The sequence below is a fragment of the Callorhinus ursinus genome, unplaced genomic scaffold, assembly GCF_003265705.2.
Source record: "Callorhinus ursinus isolate GAN/ISIS: 27379988/994484 unplaced genomic scaffold, GSC_fseal_2.0 scaffold8, whole genome shotgun sequence".
In the NCBI taxonomy this organism is placed as follows: Eukaryota; Metazoa; Chordata; class Mammalia; order Carnivora; family Otariidae; genus Callorhinus; species Callorhinus ursinus.
In genome coordinates this window covers 50,960,708-50,981,756 of record NW_027397070.1, presented here as the reverse complement: position 1 = coordinate 50,981,756, position 21,049 = coordinate 50,960,708, and the positions used below count along the sequence as shown (strand labels likewise).

The following is a 21,049-nucleotide window of genomic DNA, read 5'->3' as shown; positions in this document are numbered from 1 at the left end:
TAAAGAAAAGAGAGGGGAGGGCAATTCCTCAGTGAAAGCCATTAGTTTACAACTTCACACTGAGTCCTGAATTTAGGGTTGAGAGGGAGAAAGTTTAAGAAGGAAATATAATTATAGCTGCCACAACATTTCCCAAGCTTTCTGCCAAAGCTCTCTGCAAAACAGCTACCTAATCCCATCCCGATATCCATGTCCCTTTGCAATGAGACTTCGTCACTCCTCCCATCAGAGGTTGAGTCTACTTTTCCACCCCTTGATTCGGGGTTGGCTCTGAGACTTGCTTTGTTTGGCACCAGGCATATTAGCAAATGGGATATAAGTGGAGGTCTGAACAGTGCTCACCCTCTCATGCTGCTGAGGCCTGTGATTGCCATTACCAAGAAAGCCAAAACCAGCCTCAGCTCTTGGAAGATGAGAGATCCCAAGAAGAGAGACCCCAGCCATCCAAGCCACTTAGCCAGCTCAGCTGAGGCCGCAGACCTGTAAGTGAGGCCGTCAAGACCATCTCTAGCTCCATCCAAGCCAGCCTGGAACAGATAAAACAACTATGCGACCCACTAAAACATGAGCCAATAAATAACAAAGGTTGGAGTGATTTTGTTAGGCAGCATATATTCAATGATACAGCCAGGGAGTTGGGAAATCCAGGAAGGACTGGGAAGCAGAGATTGGGTAAATGAAGCAGTTTCCTGTGTGACAGTTTCCATCAAGAACCAACAGGATGTGGGGGAGGTGCTCAGCTGCTATCTATGGAGTGAGAGGAGCTTGTGGTGGTGAAAGTCTTAGGGGTCCTGGAATGAAGACAGGGAGGCTCGGGCCCCTATTACCTATCCTTAGTCCTCCTCTTCATTCTTAAGAGAGAATGATCAAATCCAAGGAAAGGGATGCAATAGGCAGCTCCGCAGAGGAGGGGGACAGATCAGGGCTGAGGGAGCTGGGACAAGGCAGGAAAACCAGAGAGGGATTGATACTTCTCTGGTCTCCATTACTGGACTTGGGACTAGGTTAAGGGTGGGAGAGTGGCGGGGTTGACTCCAGAGGTGATTAGGAGTAGAGCTAATAAGGGGCCACCCAGCTACCTGTGTGACTTCCTGCCATAACTATTCAAAAGAGTGGTGGACAGAGGCTTGTAAGAAAAGTGGGTTGGACTTAATGGGAAGATGTTCTGGGACTCTAACCCCTACCCACCAATGGTTATTTTTTACTCCTTAGAGGATTCCATGGGGAATCCAGAAGGACTGCCTTTTTTTTTTTTTTTTTTTTCTGAGCTAATACTGCCTTTACTCCCATCCCTTACTCCAACCTTCTAACCAAACCAAACCATTGATGTTCCTGTAGGATATGAATAATCACTGATTATGAACGAATAGGCTTACTTAGGCTTAGAATAGAAAGATATGCTCCACCACACTCCCTACTAATACAAAACAATAAAAACAAAGCAAAACACTGAATTGAAGACCAAAACCAGATAAAAAAAACATTCCCACCTTGCAACTTTGTGTTTTAAAAAGCACGTGCTGCCTCTCCACCTCCTTTTAAAGCTTATGGATCAGCAGGAAATAGCCTTTATAAACTCACTGAGGAGAGTTTAGAAGTCATTTTTCTTGGACTTTAATAGCTGGTATCAGAATTGTATTACATTAGCAGGTGAATGGCAGTTGGACTGTAGAGAAAAGCATCAGAAATGATCAAAATCCAAGGGGTTAAACAAAGAGTAAGGACAACTAACATCTAAATGTTTTGAGTGACAACTCGAATGACACATATTTGTCAATAATTAGAAATAGGTCACGTTTTAAGTCATGACTCAAATATTAGTTCATATTGTAAATGTGATGGCCAGAATAGCAATTAAAAAAAACAGGTTTTTTTTTTTTACACTTTTAAGAAAGAAGTCAACAATTATGTAAAATTATCCACATATTTAAAATATTTACCTAAAACCTGGACTCTTCTATCCTGCAATTGAGTGTCAGTTCTTGTGGGCATGTTTTTTTGTTGTTGTTTTGATATAAAAATATAATCACCTTAGATTAAAAAACATCTTTTTACACCATTCTACTTCCACAGTCCGCTTTCCAACACATAGTGACATGAAATACCAACACATCTTAGGTGCTCAAGAATGGTCATGAAATTGATGACTGCGGCTACTTCAAGCAGAGGCAGGTGTTCCAACTCCAATAAATCATCAAGTTATTACCTTTGAAAGTTTAAATGATTACCAAAGTTCTTATAACATCTGAAAACCTACAAATTTGAGATATATTAATAAAATATTAATGATTCTCCCTTCTTTTAACTATTTAATATAAAATATTAAATAGCATACTAAATCTCAGCTATCTGAGAAGTATGTCTAAAGATCTTTAGGCTATTTTATGTTTAAATATATTTATTTGTTCTGGGACAAATGCAATGTTTTTAGTATTTACCCACTGATGTGTGTGTGTGTGTGTGTGTGTGTGTGTGTGTGTGTGTGTGTATCCTGTACATACAGAATATATAAATATCTCAAAGGAAATACTGCCTTCATATAGTCTCCATAGAAGCTTGTGCCTTTCCACAAGAAATAGCTCCTAGATATCTATAAGAAATAAATATCTTGGATTTAAAGAAATGACTGAGAATAATTTCAAATGACATCCCTAATGATAATGGAGTTGAACAAAAAAAGTTTTCCAGCCAGAGAGGAGAATCAGACAGGTCTATTTTCTTGGTAGAAAAAAGGCAAACTGTATCATCTGTAACATTTCAAATTATACTCGTCAAATTAGAGTAGTCCGTTTTCTGTAGAAATTTCTGAACCAACCAGGGAAATGTACCAGATGATCTAGTATTATCACCATTCTAAATGCTAAGTTCCTTTGAATTTTACTCTTTCAGAAACCCTACTTTTATCTTTGCAATAATGATCCAAGAGATTAAAAGAAGGCCTTTGAGTGACTTGATTTGCCTACTCAAGTTCATGCAGTGTCTACTGATGCCTCATTGCTGTCTTGTCAAAAAGCACTTAGAACATTAATAAGTATAAGGTACAATTAGGACAGGAGATGAGGCAGGTGAGAGAAGAACATGTAGTTTTCTTGGTTTTATGTTTTCATTCCTGATTATCAGGGATGGTGGCTTATTTAAATCCCACTGAAATCCTTACAAGTGTTTAGACTTCTGAACGGGGATTGCAATTTTCCATCTAACCAAATTCAAAGGATGCTGTCCAAAGATGTACCTTATTTTTTTTTCTTTCAAAGATTTACTTCTGAGTGTGACTCAGAAAGGAGAACCGAGACACAGTGAGTACGAAAGAAATAGATTTCCTCCTTACTTATCCTGTTTGATTTAAATATGCTCTGATTGAATAATGGTCCAAATCCTATCTATTATTCAATTCCTAGCACAGAGATTTGTAGAGATGGATACTTAATACTTTTACAGACGAATCTGAATGGTTTCTGTTCACAGAGGAATGCAGATACTAGGGTTGCTTCCGTCCCTAAAGGTTGGCTGTGACGATTGGGATTTTAGTGGTTATTACACATTTAAAAGGCACTGAGGTTTGAACATACATAATTACTGCTCAAACTCTTGAGCTTTCTAGTCAACAGTTTGCTTGTTCTAAGCAGCTGCGGGGCAGGGGCAGGGGGTGGTGGGGAGTGGCACAAATCAAAGGCTCAATTTCACTTGGTTTATCTCCTCTAGGAGATCTCAATTGCCCGCTGGGAGCAATATCTTCTTTTCCATGTATTACCTTCCTTCCCCCCCCCACCTCTGGAGGTCCAGCTCCACCCTCATCATACAAAAAATTCAGTAAAATTCCAGCTATTCATTTTGAAAGTCTAAAAGCATTTTGGTTCTATTTAAGCTTGTACTTCACTTATATAAATTCTTATTTTATTTGAAACAGTCAACATCTCATAACAGTTTTATATAGGTTTAAAAATGAAGTACTAAGTATTTCTAAACCTTGGCTGTCTGAGAAGATTTTAGATTTATTTTTACTTTACACACATATCTATGTCAGATTTATATTTAGTTATTTTTTTTTTTTTTAACTTTCACGGATGCCTGAATGTTCTTTTTTCTCTTCCACCATTTTGACTAAGTATACTGGGAAATTCGCTCTTCTGGACCTACAGAGAATCATCTCAGGAATGTAAAAATAATTTAATATGATTTAACTGTTTCAACAAACAAAATTTTCCCAGTAAAAATCTCAATAGCTATTCATAATAAAAACTTGTTATTTTCTGATTACTTTTAAAATGAACTTAAGTATACTTAATGTTTGTAAAGGATACTCTTTACCTTGGTGTATAATACATTATATATGTGCAGACAATGAAGTCAGAAGCTTGCAATAATTTCAGTACAGTCGTGCAGTTTAACATTTATTGAACACCTGCGATATTGACACTTTGACTCAAAAAAAAAAAAAAAAGAGGTGGGAGAGTAATTAATAGCTCCCCCACTGTGACCACTTTGCTTAGGCTCTAGAAAGTCATCACCAAGTCTGGTGGTGTATACTTTCTACTCTGGTAGTGAAAAATTTGACCTTAGACTGATAGCTTTATCACATTCAATACTGAGATCAGTAAAATGTGGAGGGGCTGCTATTTTTTATAAATAAAATCTGGTCTTCCTTAGTTTGATTTTTATTTGAAAACTTTATTTTTTTAAAGATTTTATTCATTTGTCAGAGAGAGAGCACAAGCAGGTGGAGTAGCAGGTAGAAACAGGGTCCCTGCTGAGTAAGGAGCCTGATCTGGGACTCGATCCCAGGACCCTGGGATCATGACCTGAGCTGAAGGCAGATGCTTAACTAACAGAGCCACCCAGGTATCCCTAAAAACTTATTTTAAACTTGTGCATGCTTGTGCATACATATACACCTATAAAAACTCATAACCTGGTACTTTTTCCTTTAATAAATAGGGAACAGATTCTAAAATCTCTAAAACTCAACAGCAAGAAGTAGGCTGGGCCACATCTAAGAAGAGTTGGCCCTTGAATGGCAGATCAATGGCCAGAAACAGAGTAGAAGCACAAGTAGGGAGCTCCTAACAGCCGGTTAGGGACAACCAATGCCAAAATGAAGAGAGGTTTCTCTGGGACTCAGAAAATGCTTATGATATGTTAGTGAGCAGGTAGAAGAAAAGATAAATGTTAAGAAGTCAGTTGGCGGGAATGCAAGCTCGTGCAGCCACTTGGGAAAACAGTATGGAGGTTCCTCACAAAGTTGAAAATAGAGCTACCCTACGACCCAGCAATTGCACTACTGGGTATTTATCCCAAAGATACAAATGTAAGGATCCGAAGGGGTACGTGCACCCCGATGTTCATAGCAGCAATGTCCACAATAGCCAGACTATGGAAAGAGCCAAGTTGTCCATCGACAGCTGAATGGATAAAGAAGAGGTGGTATATATACACAATGGACTATTATGCCACCATCAAAAGGAATGAAATCTTGCCATTTGCAACGATGTGGATGGAACTAGAGGGTATTATGCTGAGCGAATCAGAGAAAGACATGTATCACATGACCTCACTGATATGAGGAATTCTTAATCTCAGGAAACCAACTGAGGGTTGCTGGAGCGGTGGGGGGGTGGGAGGGATGGGGTGGCTGGTGATAGACATTGTGGGGGGTATGTGCTATGGTGAGCGCTGTGAATTGTGCAAGACTGTTGAATCACAGACCTGTACCTCTGAAACAAATAATACATTATATGTTAAAAACAAAAAGAAGAAGAAGAAGATAGCAGGAGGGGAAGAATGAAGGGGGGGAAATCGGAGGGGGAGAGGAACCATGAGAGACTATGGACTCTGAGAAACAAACTGAGGGTTCTAGAGGGGAGGGGTGTGGGGGGATGGGTTAGCCTGGTGATGGGTATTAAAGAGGGCACGTTCTGCATGGAGCACTGGGTGTTATGCACAAACAATGAATCATGGAACACTACAGCAAAAACTAATGATGTAATGTATGGTGATTAACATAACATAATAAATAAATAAATAAATAAATAAATAAATAAACGCCCATAAAAAAAAAATAAAGAAGTCAGTTGGCACCTTTATGCAGAGGGGCTACAGAGAATAGGCTAGGGCAGCTGAGCCAGGGGCTAATACAAAACCCATAAATTCAAAAGAGCAGTTTGCAACTTCCCTAAGGAGTGAGCAAGAAAGCATGTATTTGGATCACCACTTTACAGTTACAACTAGAAGTAACAGAACTAGAGAAATATTAAGGCTTTCAGTTTGTTATTTTCAAATCCTCCTCTAAGCAATGTATGGCATAACATAAATGAAGGTAGAACTGAATCTATGTCTTTGGTGTTCAGATAGGAAAGCAGTGTATGGTTGGATTTTTGTTTAAGTACAAGTACGCGGATTGCCTGTCCCACTTGTGTATTTCCTTATCCTGAATTAACCTCCCCAGTGGGTCTATGCTACTGTGTCTCTCAGATTTAACTCATCCACTTCGAGATTATCTTGCTCCCTTTATTCTTAACAGAGATAAAGGCAATCCAAAAAATAAAGCTAACGGATCAGTAAAAACAGAGCTGTAGGCTTCAAAAGACACATGATCTAGATCGAAGGCCCCCTAACTACAACCAATGGGTAAATCTGGCTCATTGCAGTTTCTTTTTGTAAATTGTTTTATTAGAACACAGCAGTGCCCGTTCATTTATGTATTGTTTACGGCTGTTTTTGCACAACAGCAGAGTTAAATAATTGCAACAAAGACCTCATAAGTTGCAGAGCCTATAATTTTTATTATTTGGTCTTTTAGAGAAGAAGTTTCTTTAAATGAAGATATTAAGGGGAGAGGGTATGCCGTGCTGGCTCAGTTGGAAGGGCATGTGACTCTTGATCTTGGGGTTGTGACTTGGAGCACCACACTGGGTATAGAGATTACTTAAATAAAAAAAATTTTAAATGAAGATATCAGGGTCTCCATGCCTATATTCAAATCCAGGTTGGCTTTATCACTTGCTAGCTGTATGATACTGGAGAGCATGTTACTTACTCTTACTCTTGTATATTACTCTGAGATTCAGTCGCCTCATCTCTAAAACGGGAATACTAATAGAATCACTTTCTAGAATGCTGTGAGGATTCAATGTGATGATCCATGAGCCTGATACAAAATAAGTACTGTATCAGTGTTGCATCTTATTAACTAACGTTATTCCCCTAAAATCCTTTATTCAAGGATATGTTGTAATATCCTCATTCCCTTGTCCAGGATCTACAGCTCTCACACACTTGTAGGCATTTGGAATAAAGATTTCACCGTTGAACTCTGAGAAAAACCACATTTCAATAATGTGATTAAAATGAAAACAAATTTAGTTTAATTAAACATTGAGACTAGCAATTGTGCATTGGGCAGAAACACATTTCTAGTAAATGTTTAATAATGTGATTACAGAGTGTACTGCATGCACTGGGATGTGGGAAACAATAGTAAATTTGCATGTGAATTTACCTCTGTCAACCAAATAATTCTGAGTTCTATATACAATATGAACTGAAGCATCCTGGGAAGCAGATGGAAAAGTGGGGTGGCCGAAAGAGAGAGGGGTGTAGGAACAAACAAACCTAGGGAGAATCCCAGTGTTGATACTTCCTGGCCCTGTGACTACAACAAATGTGCCCCAATCCCCCGAGTCTTGGTTTCTTCTTTTTCTTAAAAAAAAAAAAAAAAAAAAAAAAAGATTTTATTTATTTATTTGACAGAGAAAAAGGGAGAGCGCACAAGTAGGCAGAGTTGCTGGCAGAGGGAGAGGGAGAAGCAGGCTCCCCGCTGAGCAGGGAGCCTGATGTGGGCTTGATCCCAGGACCCTGGGATAATGACCTGAGCTGAAGGAAGATGCTTAACCGGCTGAGCCACCCAGGCGCCCCTGGTTTATTCTGTAAAATAAAAAGATGAATACTCCTCCCCTGTAACTATGGGGCAGATGACAGGAACTGAAATAAGGTATGAACAATGCCTGCACATTAGTTCCTTCGGTGTGAAAGGTGAAGGTTGTCATGTCACAGTTTATGCTTCTGTACGTCTAGTTGGGGAGAGTTTGTTAGTACTGTCCCAGAGAACCGAAGGTCACAGCCCAAATCCACCCCAGGCCACTCCTGTCTGGCCTTCAGGCTCCATCAGACACTTAAATGGGCCACTGAACCCAGATTTTATCTGAATGACAGAACCTTCTTACACTATCTGGAACCACAGGTACAATATAGGGTACTGTACAGGAACACTAAATTTGCCTTCCAAGAGATACAGGCTAAAGTTCCAGGTATTCCTGTACTAGTTTATGACCCTGGGAGAGTTAATCTCATAAGTCTGCTTGTTTCCATTTATAAGATGAGGATAAGAATAGTGTCTACCTCTCAGGGCTGCCTGGCGCTTAATATCTGCACAGTAAAATTTAAGTATTAGAACTACCTTGCTTGTGTACATGCACCTCTCCTTCACTAGATTAGAGGATCCTTAAGGGCAGGGGCTTTGTTTTATTTCCCATCACAGACCCACCATTTAGCATGGATTCATAGGCAAAGTAGATTTTAAATTAACATTTGTGGAGTGACTGAATGAATGAATGCCTAAGGAGATTAAACTCACCCCATTGATGAGGATGGGGGATTAGCAACATCTCTTCTTAATAAAAGGCAACGTCAGTTAGTAAAGAGATTTCTGAAGTGCTTCTGCTATTTGAAAGTACAATATAAATTTTTTTCTGGCCCATTATCAACTCATTTTCATCATATGCTTTGATATAACCTTTAGCTTTGGGCTTGAATGGTCATTTTCCACTTATACACCTAAATCCCCAAGTGTTCTTATGCAGCACTGTGTATCAATCGCTGGCATATGGCAAACCCTTCAAACTAGGCCAACACCCAGCCTTACCATAAGGCTATAAAAGAACCACGTGAAAAACAATGCATCTCATAAAACAAACTAAATTATCAGTGGGAATCAAATCCAGTCCACATTAACTCCATGAACTGAAAATTAAAAGTGTCTCTTTGTCCTTGACTCATTGTCTCTTCTCTCCTCTGACCCTCCTTCCCCCTTCTTTAGCCCGCCAGGGTACTGACAGGGATTTTAGAGGAGTGGAAGGTCTTTATCTCTTTGAGATGAGCTGCAATATGATTACAATCGATTGAGTGATTTACAGTTTAGAGCGCCTTTCATTACCCTCTGTGCTTTACAGAATTATGAATGACATGCTGTATGTGAATATATATTATTATTATTATTGGATATTTACGCATCACCTTTCTGTAAGAAGCTAAATGTTCTTTTTAGACTTTAAATAACTACAGGGACCCTGCAACCTTGTACAAAACTTAAACTGAAGAGATCGAACTTGGAAACTTTTCCTATAAACACAGCTATACTCCTGGACAGGTTCTGAGGACATTGGATGTCCATCTAACTCTGGGGCAGAGTGAAAACAGTACTGGGTAATTGCACTTTATGGTCAGGATAATAATTCTGAATTTTAATACTGAAGACAAATTTTACAGGCCAGAATTTCTATTTACTATCTAAACTGGAGCATCTCTGTGACAACAGAAAAAATAAAATGCAATTCACTTAGCTAGCTTTGAAATTATGCAATGTTTGATGAGTGTATTAATTTGAAAGAATTTGTGTTAATTACAGATGCCTTGCATAGAGTGAGATGTCATTAGTATTTTTCTGTCACATTAATTTCAAATGAGTATAATTTAAAAACCACATGAAAGGTGACCACGCTGTATTTCTCATCTTGAAAGTGTTAGATCTGGTTTAATATATACATATACTCATTATTCATAGAAATTAAGAAATCCTTTCCTTACATTTCTAGTTAAATAGTTCCTAGGAGTGACCCTCGATTTTCTCATTACTTATTTCACTGAGTCCCTAGACTATAATATGTATACCATTTAACATATGGTTAAATAAATAATCATCATGTGCCTTTTGTTAAATTCTACCTTCCCCTCTAAATCCCAAGGTAGTCTATTAACAATGAGAAAAGCATAAACTAGGACCCAACACTAAGATGTGTATCTCATAAAGTCCTGTAGAAGTTTCCAGAAGCATCATTCTTTTGATGAACAACTCTCTATCTCAAAAGCACCGTCCTATTCACAAATGAATTCTAGATAAATAATGTCTTTAGTTACTATAATTGCTGTCATATTATCTGATATAAATCTTCATAATGATAACAAACTCCTTTGTGTGTTATTTAATTATATTATAAATAACCTTGAGTCATATCTTGGCTTAATGTCTCAGGGACATGTGTCTTGTGTCCATGTGCCATGTGTTTACGAGTTCCTTTTTCCTCTAGCCCAGACGTTCTTCTCTCTTCCACAGGGTGTGTGTGTGTGTGTGTGTGTAAACACATACATGTATATAAACTTGTGTGTATGTATTCTTGTCTTTTTGTCTTCTAGGTCGTTAGGTTTAATTTTAGCATTAGCTATAAGACCATAGTTTGCCTTGAAATGCTTATCACCCTCTAAGGGACATTTATAGGGACAGAAAGGCTCTAGGTTTGATAGCAGTAATTGTATTTAACTTGTAAGATACAAGGCTATTTATCTTGTGGCTGGGAATTCACAGAAGAGAAAGAAGGGTTGCCTGATAAAACAAAAATTAAAGAAAAAAATACGATGCACCCTCTCAACACTCTCCCATCCCCCAAGACCATTAAATGGTAAAAGAGACTTTCATCTAATAAAGCCCTTCCCATCCACGTAGATACGGTGTTAGAAGATAAAAGAGAACTGTGAAAAGAAAGAAGCTGCCAAAGTCCCATAGGTCGAACCAAGGATGTAGAGGAAGGCAAAGGTCATAAATGCACAGGGAAGTGCTAACTTGTAACTTGGCAGAAACTAGAGATTTAACTTGAAAGAAAAATTCTGTGAGCCAGGCAAGTACCTAAGATCTCTGAATGGCTCCTAATCTGTAAAATGGGAATAAAACTAACAGCAACCTCAACGGTTTGTAGCAAGGGTAAATAAGATGTTGTACATGAAGTGCGAAGTATGTAGTAAATGCTCAGAAAGGGTAGCCATCACCATCAGGATGATTCTGGTTAGGATGGTGGCATCTGCCATTGCTACGTCTCTGGGATAACAATCTTATGAATCAAGTGGGGTGATTATCCCCATGTTGTTACAATGACAACATACATTAGATAAGTTCAGAAGGTATATGGAGCTAAATGCTCATTAATGTATTAATGATGTAAATAGAGATTTATATCATATAAAACGAGTAAAAGGAAGAAAGAGCATGTTCTAGTTCTGTGCTGCCCAATACTGACCACCAGGTACCACCCTCATAGTGCTGGCCTGAAGACTGCATGAAAAAAAAAATGTATTTAAATCTTCTGTGCCTAGGACATAATAATTGCACAATAAAATAATTTTCAGGATTGCCTGGGTGGCTCAGTCAGTTGAGTGTCTGTCTTTGGCTCAGGTCATGATCCCGGGGTCCTGGGATCGAGCCCCGTGTTGGGCTCCCTGCTCAGCGGGGAATCTGCTTCTTTCTCTCCCTCTGCTCCCCCGCACTTGTGCTCTCTCCCTCTCTCTCTCTCTCTCTCTCTGTGTCAAGTAAATAAATAAAATCTTTAAAAAAATAAAAAAATAAATGTTCAGGGCCTCAGTCATATCAGCCACATCACAAGTGTAGCTACAGATGACTAGTGGCTACCATGTTGGACAGTGCTGCTAGTCAGTCTGAAAAGAGAAACACAATTTTAGCTTTCTAAATATCAGCGCTTCTCAAACCTAGCTGCATAGAGAATCACCATGGGAGCTTTTTAAAACTACTGATGCCTGGACCAATGCTTCTCAAATTTGACACTACACATGAATCGCCTGAGTATCTTGTTAAAATGCAGATTCTGATTCAGTAGGTCTGGGGTGAGGCCCAAGACACTCCATTTTTAACAAGCTCCCAGGTGATGCTGATGCTGCTGATCCATGGACCACACCCCAGACCAATTAGATTACCTGCGCCTGGGGCCCGAGAACTGGCAGTTTATTAAAAGTTCCCAGGAGAATCTTATTTGTAGCCAAGTTAAAGAACACTGTTTCATATATATATATATATATATATATAAAATCTCCACTGAAAAGATTTTTTGTAAACATCTTTTTGCCAAAGACCAACCCCAGCAAGTTGAAAGTCCATCGGAAGCAGAAACTCACTTACTTGTGAATCCTAATTCATTCCTGACAAGCTGGACTATTTAGCAAAGTCCTCAGGATGTCCTGGTTTGATTGATTAATTGATATATTCTGTGACCAAATGTTTGAAGAACTTATTTATAAGATGGTTTTAAAATGTACTTAGCAGTGTTCAAACACATTCATTAAGCCAGCCTTTCTCTTGTTGCCACTTTATCTCTACTGTCTTGGAAACACGTTCAAATACAGCTTTTCCTCTTGATTGTATTTATATTTATTCTCCTCCTTGCAGGACTTTACTATCTATGTTTTTTTTTCTTTTTTTCCTCCCTCCAGTTGAACTGAAAGTAACACTAGCCCTGAACGGATGAACGAGCAAGTAGATGGGGTTTGTTTTAAGGTGTGCTTCAAATCTGGCAAGGCCTCAAATGTTTGCAGGCGAAGACAGAAAGAAAAAGGAACGAAAACCTCCTGGGTAGGAATTAATGAAAACCCAAGACCTGAGAAATTTCAGCATCATGTCAAGTACAGAGACTTGTTTTTAACCCTTCAAAATCTCAATAATCTAAGATGAGATGTGGACAAATAAATCTCTCCTATTGCATTTTGAACATCACTAAGCATTTAGCAATGTTTTTGCTCTCAGTACCTATAAAGACAAGATTACGTGGAATTGGACACATTCAAATACAACGTAAGAAATTTTCTAGTCTACTGGCCTAGAAAGAGCGCCACTTCTCCAACCTTTTCGTGTTCTGAGCTGGGTGGTCAGACAGCATTCAAGCTCAGGTCATCAGGAGCATTTTATTGACTGGAAAAGGGGAATCCAAGCAAGAGCCCTTCAAATGACTTGGTATGCAGTATCAATAAAGAAAGAAAAACAATTGAGACCCTGCTCTCCTCAGCACCATCTGCGGTGGGAAGATGTAAAGTCCTACGCACCAGAGCTTCTTGTCAGCCTTCATTTTCCAGGAAGCCCGTCTCTGGTCCGAAAAGCCTCTTACGGCACCACGCGCAGGGTTCTAGTAGGCCTGGTGACACGGCCAGCCACCCAGGCATGGCAGAGAGGATCCTGAACCATTCCAGTCAGCTCAGCCTCCCAGGGGACCGAGAGCTGGGACTACAATTAATTCCTCATGCTGAAGTCATCTTTCACCTCCCCTCACTTGTTGCCACCACTGCATTATGTCAAGACAGTAATCAGAGACTTTATAAGGAACATTTGTTAGTGCCCAGATGCCAGCTCTGGGCTGATTTTTCTTTTACTTCCCTCTCCTGTTCCTTAGCCTTTCTATTTTCAGGTTCAAAGAAAGGAGTTGCTTTTGAGTTCTATACCCAGAATTAAGTGATACAAGATCCCAGTAGCCGTAGAACTACTTTCATTTGGATCCTTCCTGATTTACAAAGAGCCAATGCTGCATGCCCTGTGCCCAGCTGGTTTCTAAATATTTCACAGTGGGATGTTTTAGTAGAGCCACATAAAATCCTATGAATGTCCATGCGAAGATTCTGGAGTTGACCCATTCCTCCTGATACACAGACACCTGTTGAGCAGGAACAATTCCCTGATAGCATGCCCTCAAAATGAGTTAACTCATGTAAATATTCTGTAGGAGCTACTCCATATTTCTTTACTGTTTAAACATTAGCAATCGACAAGTAGCACAACCACACTCCTGTTCCTGGTTGTTATACTTATCACTACCAATGAAAGAGGATAGCCTGGAAGAAGAATACGTCCCTTTTGTAGAAATTGCGTCAAGCCTGCCTGACCAGATGTCTTTGTTCTCTGATGCCCAGATACAGGGTGTATTTTAATCTTACGGTTTAATATAAATTAAACACTGCCAGATTGCTCTAATGGTGCTTTAAATTTAGTTAAGTGGATCCTTTCAGTAGCACAGGGAAGCAGGAGGAAGAGAAAATAAGGTATCCAAAGGTCAAAAGGTAACCATTCCTAAGAAGTCTTGGAAGACTGGAATATAAAACTAGGTTGGGGGCACCTGGGTGGCTCAGTCAGTCAAGAGTCCAACGCTTGATTTTGGCTCAGGTCATGATCTCAGGGTCATAAGCCTGAGGAGCCCCACCCACATCAGGCTCCGAGCTGGGCATGGAACCTGTGTAAGATTCTCTCTCTCTCCCTCTCCTTCTGCCCCTCCTCCTAGGCTTCCCCCACCCCACCACTCTTGCTCACTTATGCTCTCTCTCAAAAATAAATTAATTAATTAATTTAAAAAACTAGATTGTTCCAAGTAAATGTTTACCCTTTAAAAAAAAAACAGGAAAAATAAAAATAAAACTAGGATGTTGGACTTTCCATTACTACTTTCCAATCTAGGCAATGAAGTATGATGATGACTACTTCAAATACTCAGTATCCTTCCAATTGCCTCATGGAAGCACATTACTATAGTTGTGACAAGGACAGCTTGGACTCAACAGAAATGAGCCTTTTAGCACAGCTAAAAAAAAAAAAAAAAAAAAACAACTTTTCTTTTTAAAAGGATTTTCGACTCCACATCTCACAATAACCACCTTTGTGTGGTTATGGGTACTGACCTATGTAATAGATACTTTAAAAAAAAAAAAAGATGATGACACAAGAAGAGAGATGCTCATTTCTATCCATGCACTTTTCAAAATATCCCCCAATTTTTGTGGGAACAAGAGTGGAAATTGTGCCCAGTTGAGAACAGGGAATATGGTCTTAGTTCTGTCCCATGTTTACTATGTGACCTTAGGAAAAACACAGCATCTTCCTGTGTCTCTTTTTAAATTTGAAATGGAGAGTAAGAATGTCCACCCTATCTAATTTGTGGGCTGTTTAATGGTCACAGTGAAGTCATCTGTATGAGTCAAGACATCATAGTAAAACAACGCCACCCAAATATTTGGTCATTCTCATAGCTAACATTGATTATTGACTTAATTAACATTTTACATACATTCATTCAATCTATACATTAGCCCTGGAAAGTCAGTATTAACACAACCCCCTTTTATAGACCAGTAAACAGAGGTTGGGAGGTTAAATAGTTTGTCTCAAGTTACTGAGGGGAAACTGGATCCCACAAATAGGAAGAATAAACACTTAGAGAACTAAGAAAAAAGAGTAAAAGGTGAGAATTTGGGGAGAAAGAATATATTTTTAAAGCATTATAGTGATCATCAAAAAAGAAAAATCAAGAGTGTTAGAAATTCTTACAGTCATTTTATGGTATACTGTTGTATTTTGAATTGCATATGGGGAGAGGCACCAAATCATTCAGCACTTAGGGCCTTTCAAGGTTTTAATCCAGCCTGTCTTAGATGGCACCAAGGTACCAACTCCAGACAGGTGACTCCAAAGCCCATACTTATAACTGCTCTACTGCATCATGCTCTGTAATAATAATACTTATTGTAACTAAGTAACCATTGCCAATAATTACTAGTAATAAGCATTTTCAGTGGTAAGCATTGCCATTCAAGAAAAGTTTATTCTGTTTTGAAAACATAGTAAGCAACCCATAATCTGGATCTCAAGATACAAAGAGAAAGGCACACAGCGAGAGTCACTGGTTTTCTTACTGTGCCTTTTAAATGATCAGTAAAGAGTCTTCAGCAAACTCATGGGTTCTATATTGGCTCAGGGCAAGGGGTTAACAACAATTTAGAAATCTTTGAAATTCCTAATAGAAACACAACAAACCCTCCAGCAGCATTAGCAGGGCCAGTGATAACATTCATGGAGAGAGAGAGAGTGAGTTTTCTGAGAAACAGATGAAAACAGCTTTTAAGATCTTAGGCTATTTGGATTCCTGTGCCCACCCATCCCCCAGACTTTAAGCACGAAACATTTAAAAATCAGGTCTATTAGTGTCTAGCGAATTTGGATGATGATAAGAATTCATAGTAGCTGCTAACACCTCTGGCTCTCTTCAAAGTCTCAAAGATAAACGCAAAAGGTCATTTTTGTGCCTTAATCTGAGAAGTACTAAGTGTATGACAAGAGACTCCCAGCAAAGGCTGAGCTGGATGTTGTATGGAGGCTGAGATGGTAGATAAATCGGTAGGCAGGGCTTTTCATATCAATAGCTTGGGAGTCTTATATGTATGCTTTTTGTAGTTGCTCCCATAATCCTTAAACCAGGCACAGGAAGACTCTGGTTATTCGGCGGGGTGGGGGGAAGGACAGTAGCACAATTACCTCTGATTGGCTTTTAAAGAAAATTAATGCTGAATTAGGCATGAAAATTACAGCCTTCGAGTCATTCAAAATTCTTGGGCGACAAATAAGCAAATTTATTTTATGTATTTCTCCCAAGTGTGATGATTATTAGCTAAACAGCTCTTAAAAAATTTCTGAAAATGTGCTTTGGGCTTCCTTATCTCTGTGCTCGCTTCACTATTAAGGAAGTGAGAGGACAGCAGTAAGAGAATTATGGGGAGTTTGAAGCGTTGGAGAGAGAGAGAGAGAGAGAGGGGGTGAAACAGCATCATGCCCACATTAGTGAAAAGTTCAATACTCTGAACTAGTCTCTTGCATCCACCAAGTGATAATGCAACTGTGGAATAAAGGCCCTTAGCCAAAGTATTTTCCCTTCCATTCTTGGAACTTTTTTGATCAGGGTTCAGGGCTCTTTTGCTAGGAGAAGTGAGAGATGAGAGGGAAAGCTAAAGAATGATTTGAATGACCTCTTTAAAATAAGGCAACCTTTCCTCCCAGTACCCTTGATTTGGCCATCTGGCTCTGGGAGTTTGCTGGCAAATGCTCCTTGACCATAAAATTTAAACAGATGATTAACCCCTCTCCCTCCCACACCAGCATGCTTGTTATTAAAATGCCTACTAGGACCGATCTCTGAATATCAAGGCAGGCCTACTGTAAATGAAAGAAAAAATGGGCAAAGTCAACCAAGTGAATGAAACCCCACCCTTCGTTTCTCTCTCATCATTATCCTGACTTGATGTTCATCACTTTAAGTTTAGTAAAGTTCCTTTTACAGTCTTTCTGAAATCTCTGACCATCTGTACCTTCAACCTTACCTGCCTAAATGGCACCACAGAGTCCAGATAACAAAGGGATTATTCTGTGATTATCGATGATAGCTCACGATGGAGAATGCACCCCTTCCCTCCACGGGTCATCATTTGCAATGCCCTGGAAAGCCTACAGCCATTGTCTTTAGTATGAGCCAGTCAGGCAGTATTGGTCAGGTTGACAAAAAGTGTTCAGTGCATAGTTAGTAAGTCTCCAGAAGCTCCCTATGCTGAACCAAGCCCTAACATGATAATTCATCCTGTCCTACAAAAAAAAAAAAAAAAAAAAAAAAAAAAATACATGAATGACGTGCTTAGTATTCAGTGTTTTATGATTTGGTGACAGTCATGAAAAAGTTGCCACTTAGGAGTAAGAATGGGAGAGCCGAAGAGAGTCTGTGGTCACTGAGAGTACAACACGTACCTGTGGGATAATGCTCATTCACTGGCCAGTTGTCCACCTGGAGTGTGGCATTGCCGCCGTTCCTGGTGAAGCGCACCACATGATATTTACCATCATTGACGGGAGTTCTCTCCTCCTTGATAGAGATGTCAACTGTGCCAATATTGAAGACAACTCCGATTTTCCCCTGTTCCTGTGATAAAGAAACACAAAAGGCATAGTTAGCACCAACCACAAGGTGTTCTCCCTTTAAAGTGGTCCTCCAACTAGCAATAAATCTGTAGGTACCCAGAGGGAGCTGGCAGCATGAAGGTAACAACAGTATCATACATTTCTCCATGGGCTTTCATCCTGAACATAGAAACCAATGGCATAAAGCCACCCAGACTGCTCTCACGGGCTGCCCTGCACAGCTTACATCATTTGCTTGCTCTCCACAGATAGCAAAGCTGGAAACCACAGAACTACCTAAGAGCTGTGTAGTGACCCTGCAAAGTGCATTTCTGTGAGAGCAAGGAGGCCTATTTTCTAGGAGAGGTAATTAGACCCTGGACCCTAGATCGCCTCACAGTTTAGATTTAGGATTAAAGAGGAAATAATAAGCATACTTGCACATTTTGGGGGGGGATCAAGGCCAAGGGAAGGGGTACAATGAATGGTGAGGAGGCAATGGCAGAGGGGCTAGCATCATAGATCAACACCCAAGGATACACTGTGCAAGTCTCAAACCCATAGAAAACATATCCTCAGTAGAGGTCAGTGAAACTGAGCTGGGGTTTTCAGAGTCAGAGGGCTGCTACTCTTCCCACACGTGTAGCTCTATTCCTAAGGCTCATCCAAAGAGGGCCGTAATATTCAGTGCTAAAGCTCTATGCTACATAGCACACGAGAACCCAATGGCCCAAAAAGAGACTTCTGGGAGGGAAAATACAATGAATGCCAGAAGAGAAATACTATGGCAATGAAGGTGATGATTATGGTGAAGGTAGAGGCAATGGCATCATCTGCTTCCTGAAAGTGCCCAGAAATACTGAAACATAAATGCTATTAAAACTCTTACTCTTCTCCTCTAGTCATTGGTTATGACTAAGAGTTAGAATTAGTATTCACAAGGAGATACAACACAAAAGTAACCTTCCTGGTCAGATATAATCAGTCTCTGCCAACTTCCTAGGAAGGTGTCACAGCATGTAGGACGTCAGGAGGGATGGGCAAGGAGAGGAGGAGACATCTTTCTCCATTTTTCTAGTTGTCTGACTTCTTGGCTAAGCAACAGGTTGGACGTTCAAGGACAATAAAATTTAGTGGCAACTCTGCTGTTCTATTTGTCCACATAGTCTCTGTTACCCTCTCTGTTCTCATTCAAGAAGTAGGAGGAGAATAAAAAGGAGGAGGGGGAGAAGGGGAAGAAAAAGAAAGATACGAAGAAAGAAGCCCAGGAGCCGTATAAACTAAGTGTAGCAAAGATTGCATGGTTGGGTTCATTCGTTTATAAATATTCATTCAATACATAAATATGATATTTATGAAGCACTGATTGTGCTTAAAGTCAGTGAATTAAGACTTCTGGTGAGGTTTTGGGCACTGGTTTCCAGATAGTTTGGTACACTTCACTTCTTTTTTCAAAAGACAGGCTTTCTTTATCTTGCCAATTTTCCTTTAGTATGCGAACACATCTTATTCCCAATAAAAGAACGGACAAGTACCCAGGAGTCTTGATTTTAGAAGGTAGGCATCTAAGCGAAGAAAGGCTGCTTTCGGCATGCAGGAATGCTCTGATACGGGGTGGACACTGCTGTCTCCTTTGTGCCCGGAGAGCACAGAGTGCAATGTAAAATGATGTCTGCAATCCCCATGTTCTGTTCTCTGCGAAAAGAAATGCAGGTGCCTCCCCAAATGGGGACTAAATGTACTTATGATTTTGTAAATCCCTGTTTATTGTGACACTCTGTTCTCAGGGTTTTTTTTTCTTTCCTCACCCCTACATCTCCAGCCCTAAACAAAGCACTTAGCATTAAAATGGAGAAATGAAACTGATGATCGGTTCTTTTGCATCTTTCATGCCCATAGTTAATAATGTGATGATCCATTTTATTCTTTCTCCTTAATTCTCTAGGAATTCAGAAATGGTATTATGATTTTCCTGCTTCCCCCTACTTAAAGCGTTGGCATTCATGTCTAAGGGTGTGTGTGTGTGTGTGTGTGTGTGTGTGTGTGTGTGTGTGAGCACCTATTCATCCTTAGGCCTAGATAAGCAAGGCTATAGTAACCTGTGTCATAACTGGTTTAGCAGAATGAGGGAACCGGAGGAGTTAAGAAACCATGACTGCAGACACCATTACTCCTCTGCCCACCCCGCAGATGTGGGCTGCTTATTGCACCACTATTCTTCAATGAGAAACCACCATATAAATCCTGGACGCACAGAAAGGGCTGCTGGCAATTCAATTCACCTCTGAGTCACTAATTAATCATGGATGGAGAACAGTTTTAGGTAGAGAGAGGGGACCTTTAAACCAGAAGTAGCATCGGGCGGTTCTGGCTCAGTGAGTTGGCTGATCAGTGAGATATATTCTTGGGCAGATTTTCTGCAAGATCCATAATAGATTCAGGGAAAGAAAAGATTTAATCTCTGCCAGAATAAATATTTGGTCCTTATCAGAGGCGCCACATATTTGGCACTGCAATCACTGCTTCAGAGACATCTTCTTAATCCTGCTAGCACTACGGCCAATGTCAGTGGAGACCCCTACCCAGATGCCGCATTGTGTTTCCCCACAGCGGGATATGTGGCTGTGCTAGACCTCAGATGCTGTCTCTTTACTTGCGGTAATAAGATTTCATTACTGCAACCTCCTTGTCATTTGTCATGGGACCACAGTGGCATTATAATGTGTGGCTAACTGCTTTGTCTCAGTTCATTATAAGTCTTACAGCAAGTACCCATAGACTTGCCTAGGCTTGAATCCCTCATGCTCAGCTGCCATGAAAATAAACTCGGCTGGCTCAGGTGTCCAGTGAGGAGACGATTTGAGGGATAAAAAGCACTGGCTTTGGAAACAGCCCTGACTGACCTTTGGGCAAGTCACTTAACTTTTCTGAACCCTTTCTTAATAATATATGATGGGGCAGGATACCAGCTCCCCAGACTTCCTAGGGCCGTTATAAGGCTAAAATGATGCGATTATAATGATTCGTATGATAGCACTTTATACTACTAACAAATAAAATATTATTCAAGTAAAAGGGATAAATGGAGATCAGGAGAAGGAACAATCCAAACATTTGACCATATGTCACACCCTGTGAGCACTGGAGAAGTTAACTGGTTCAATAGGATAAACACGGTTTTAGCATGGCATGGTTCAAATAATACTTCTCTCTGGCTCTGAAGGCTCGATGACCTTGGGCAGGTTA

The 21,049-nt window shown here is 39.9% G+C and overlaps 1 protein-coding gene across 14 annotated transcripts in view; it reads right to left on the bottom strand.

The window, feature by feature from the left end:
* NRXN3 (neurexin 3) overlaps window positions 1-21,049 on the bottom strand; it is a 1,564,009-nt gene that overhangs the window by 165,124 nt on the left and 1,377,836 nt on the right. For all 14 annotated transcript variants that reach the window (XR_012379101.1, XM_073895668.1, XM_073895661.1 and 11 more), the window contains one exon: window positions 17,654-17,825. Coding sequence is in view for 13 of the 14 variants with exons in the window: in XM_073895668.1 (XP_073751769.1) it covers window positions 17,654-17,825 (172 nt within the window). In the remaining variant the exon portion in view is untranslated. The remainder of the gene's footprint in view (window positions 1-17,653; window positions 17,826-21,049) is intronic.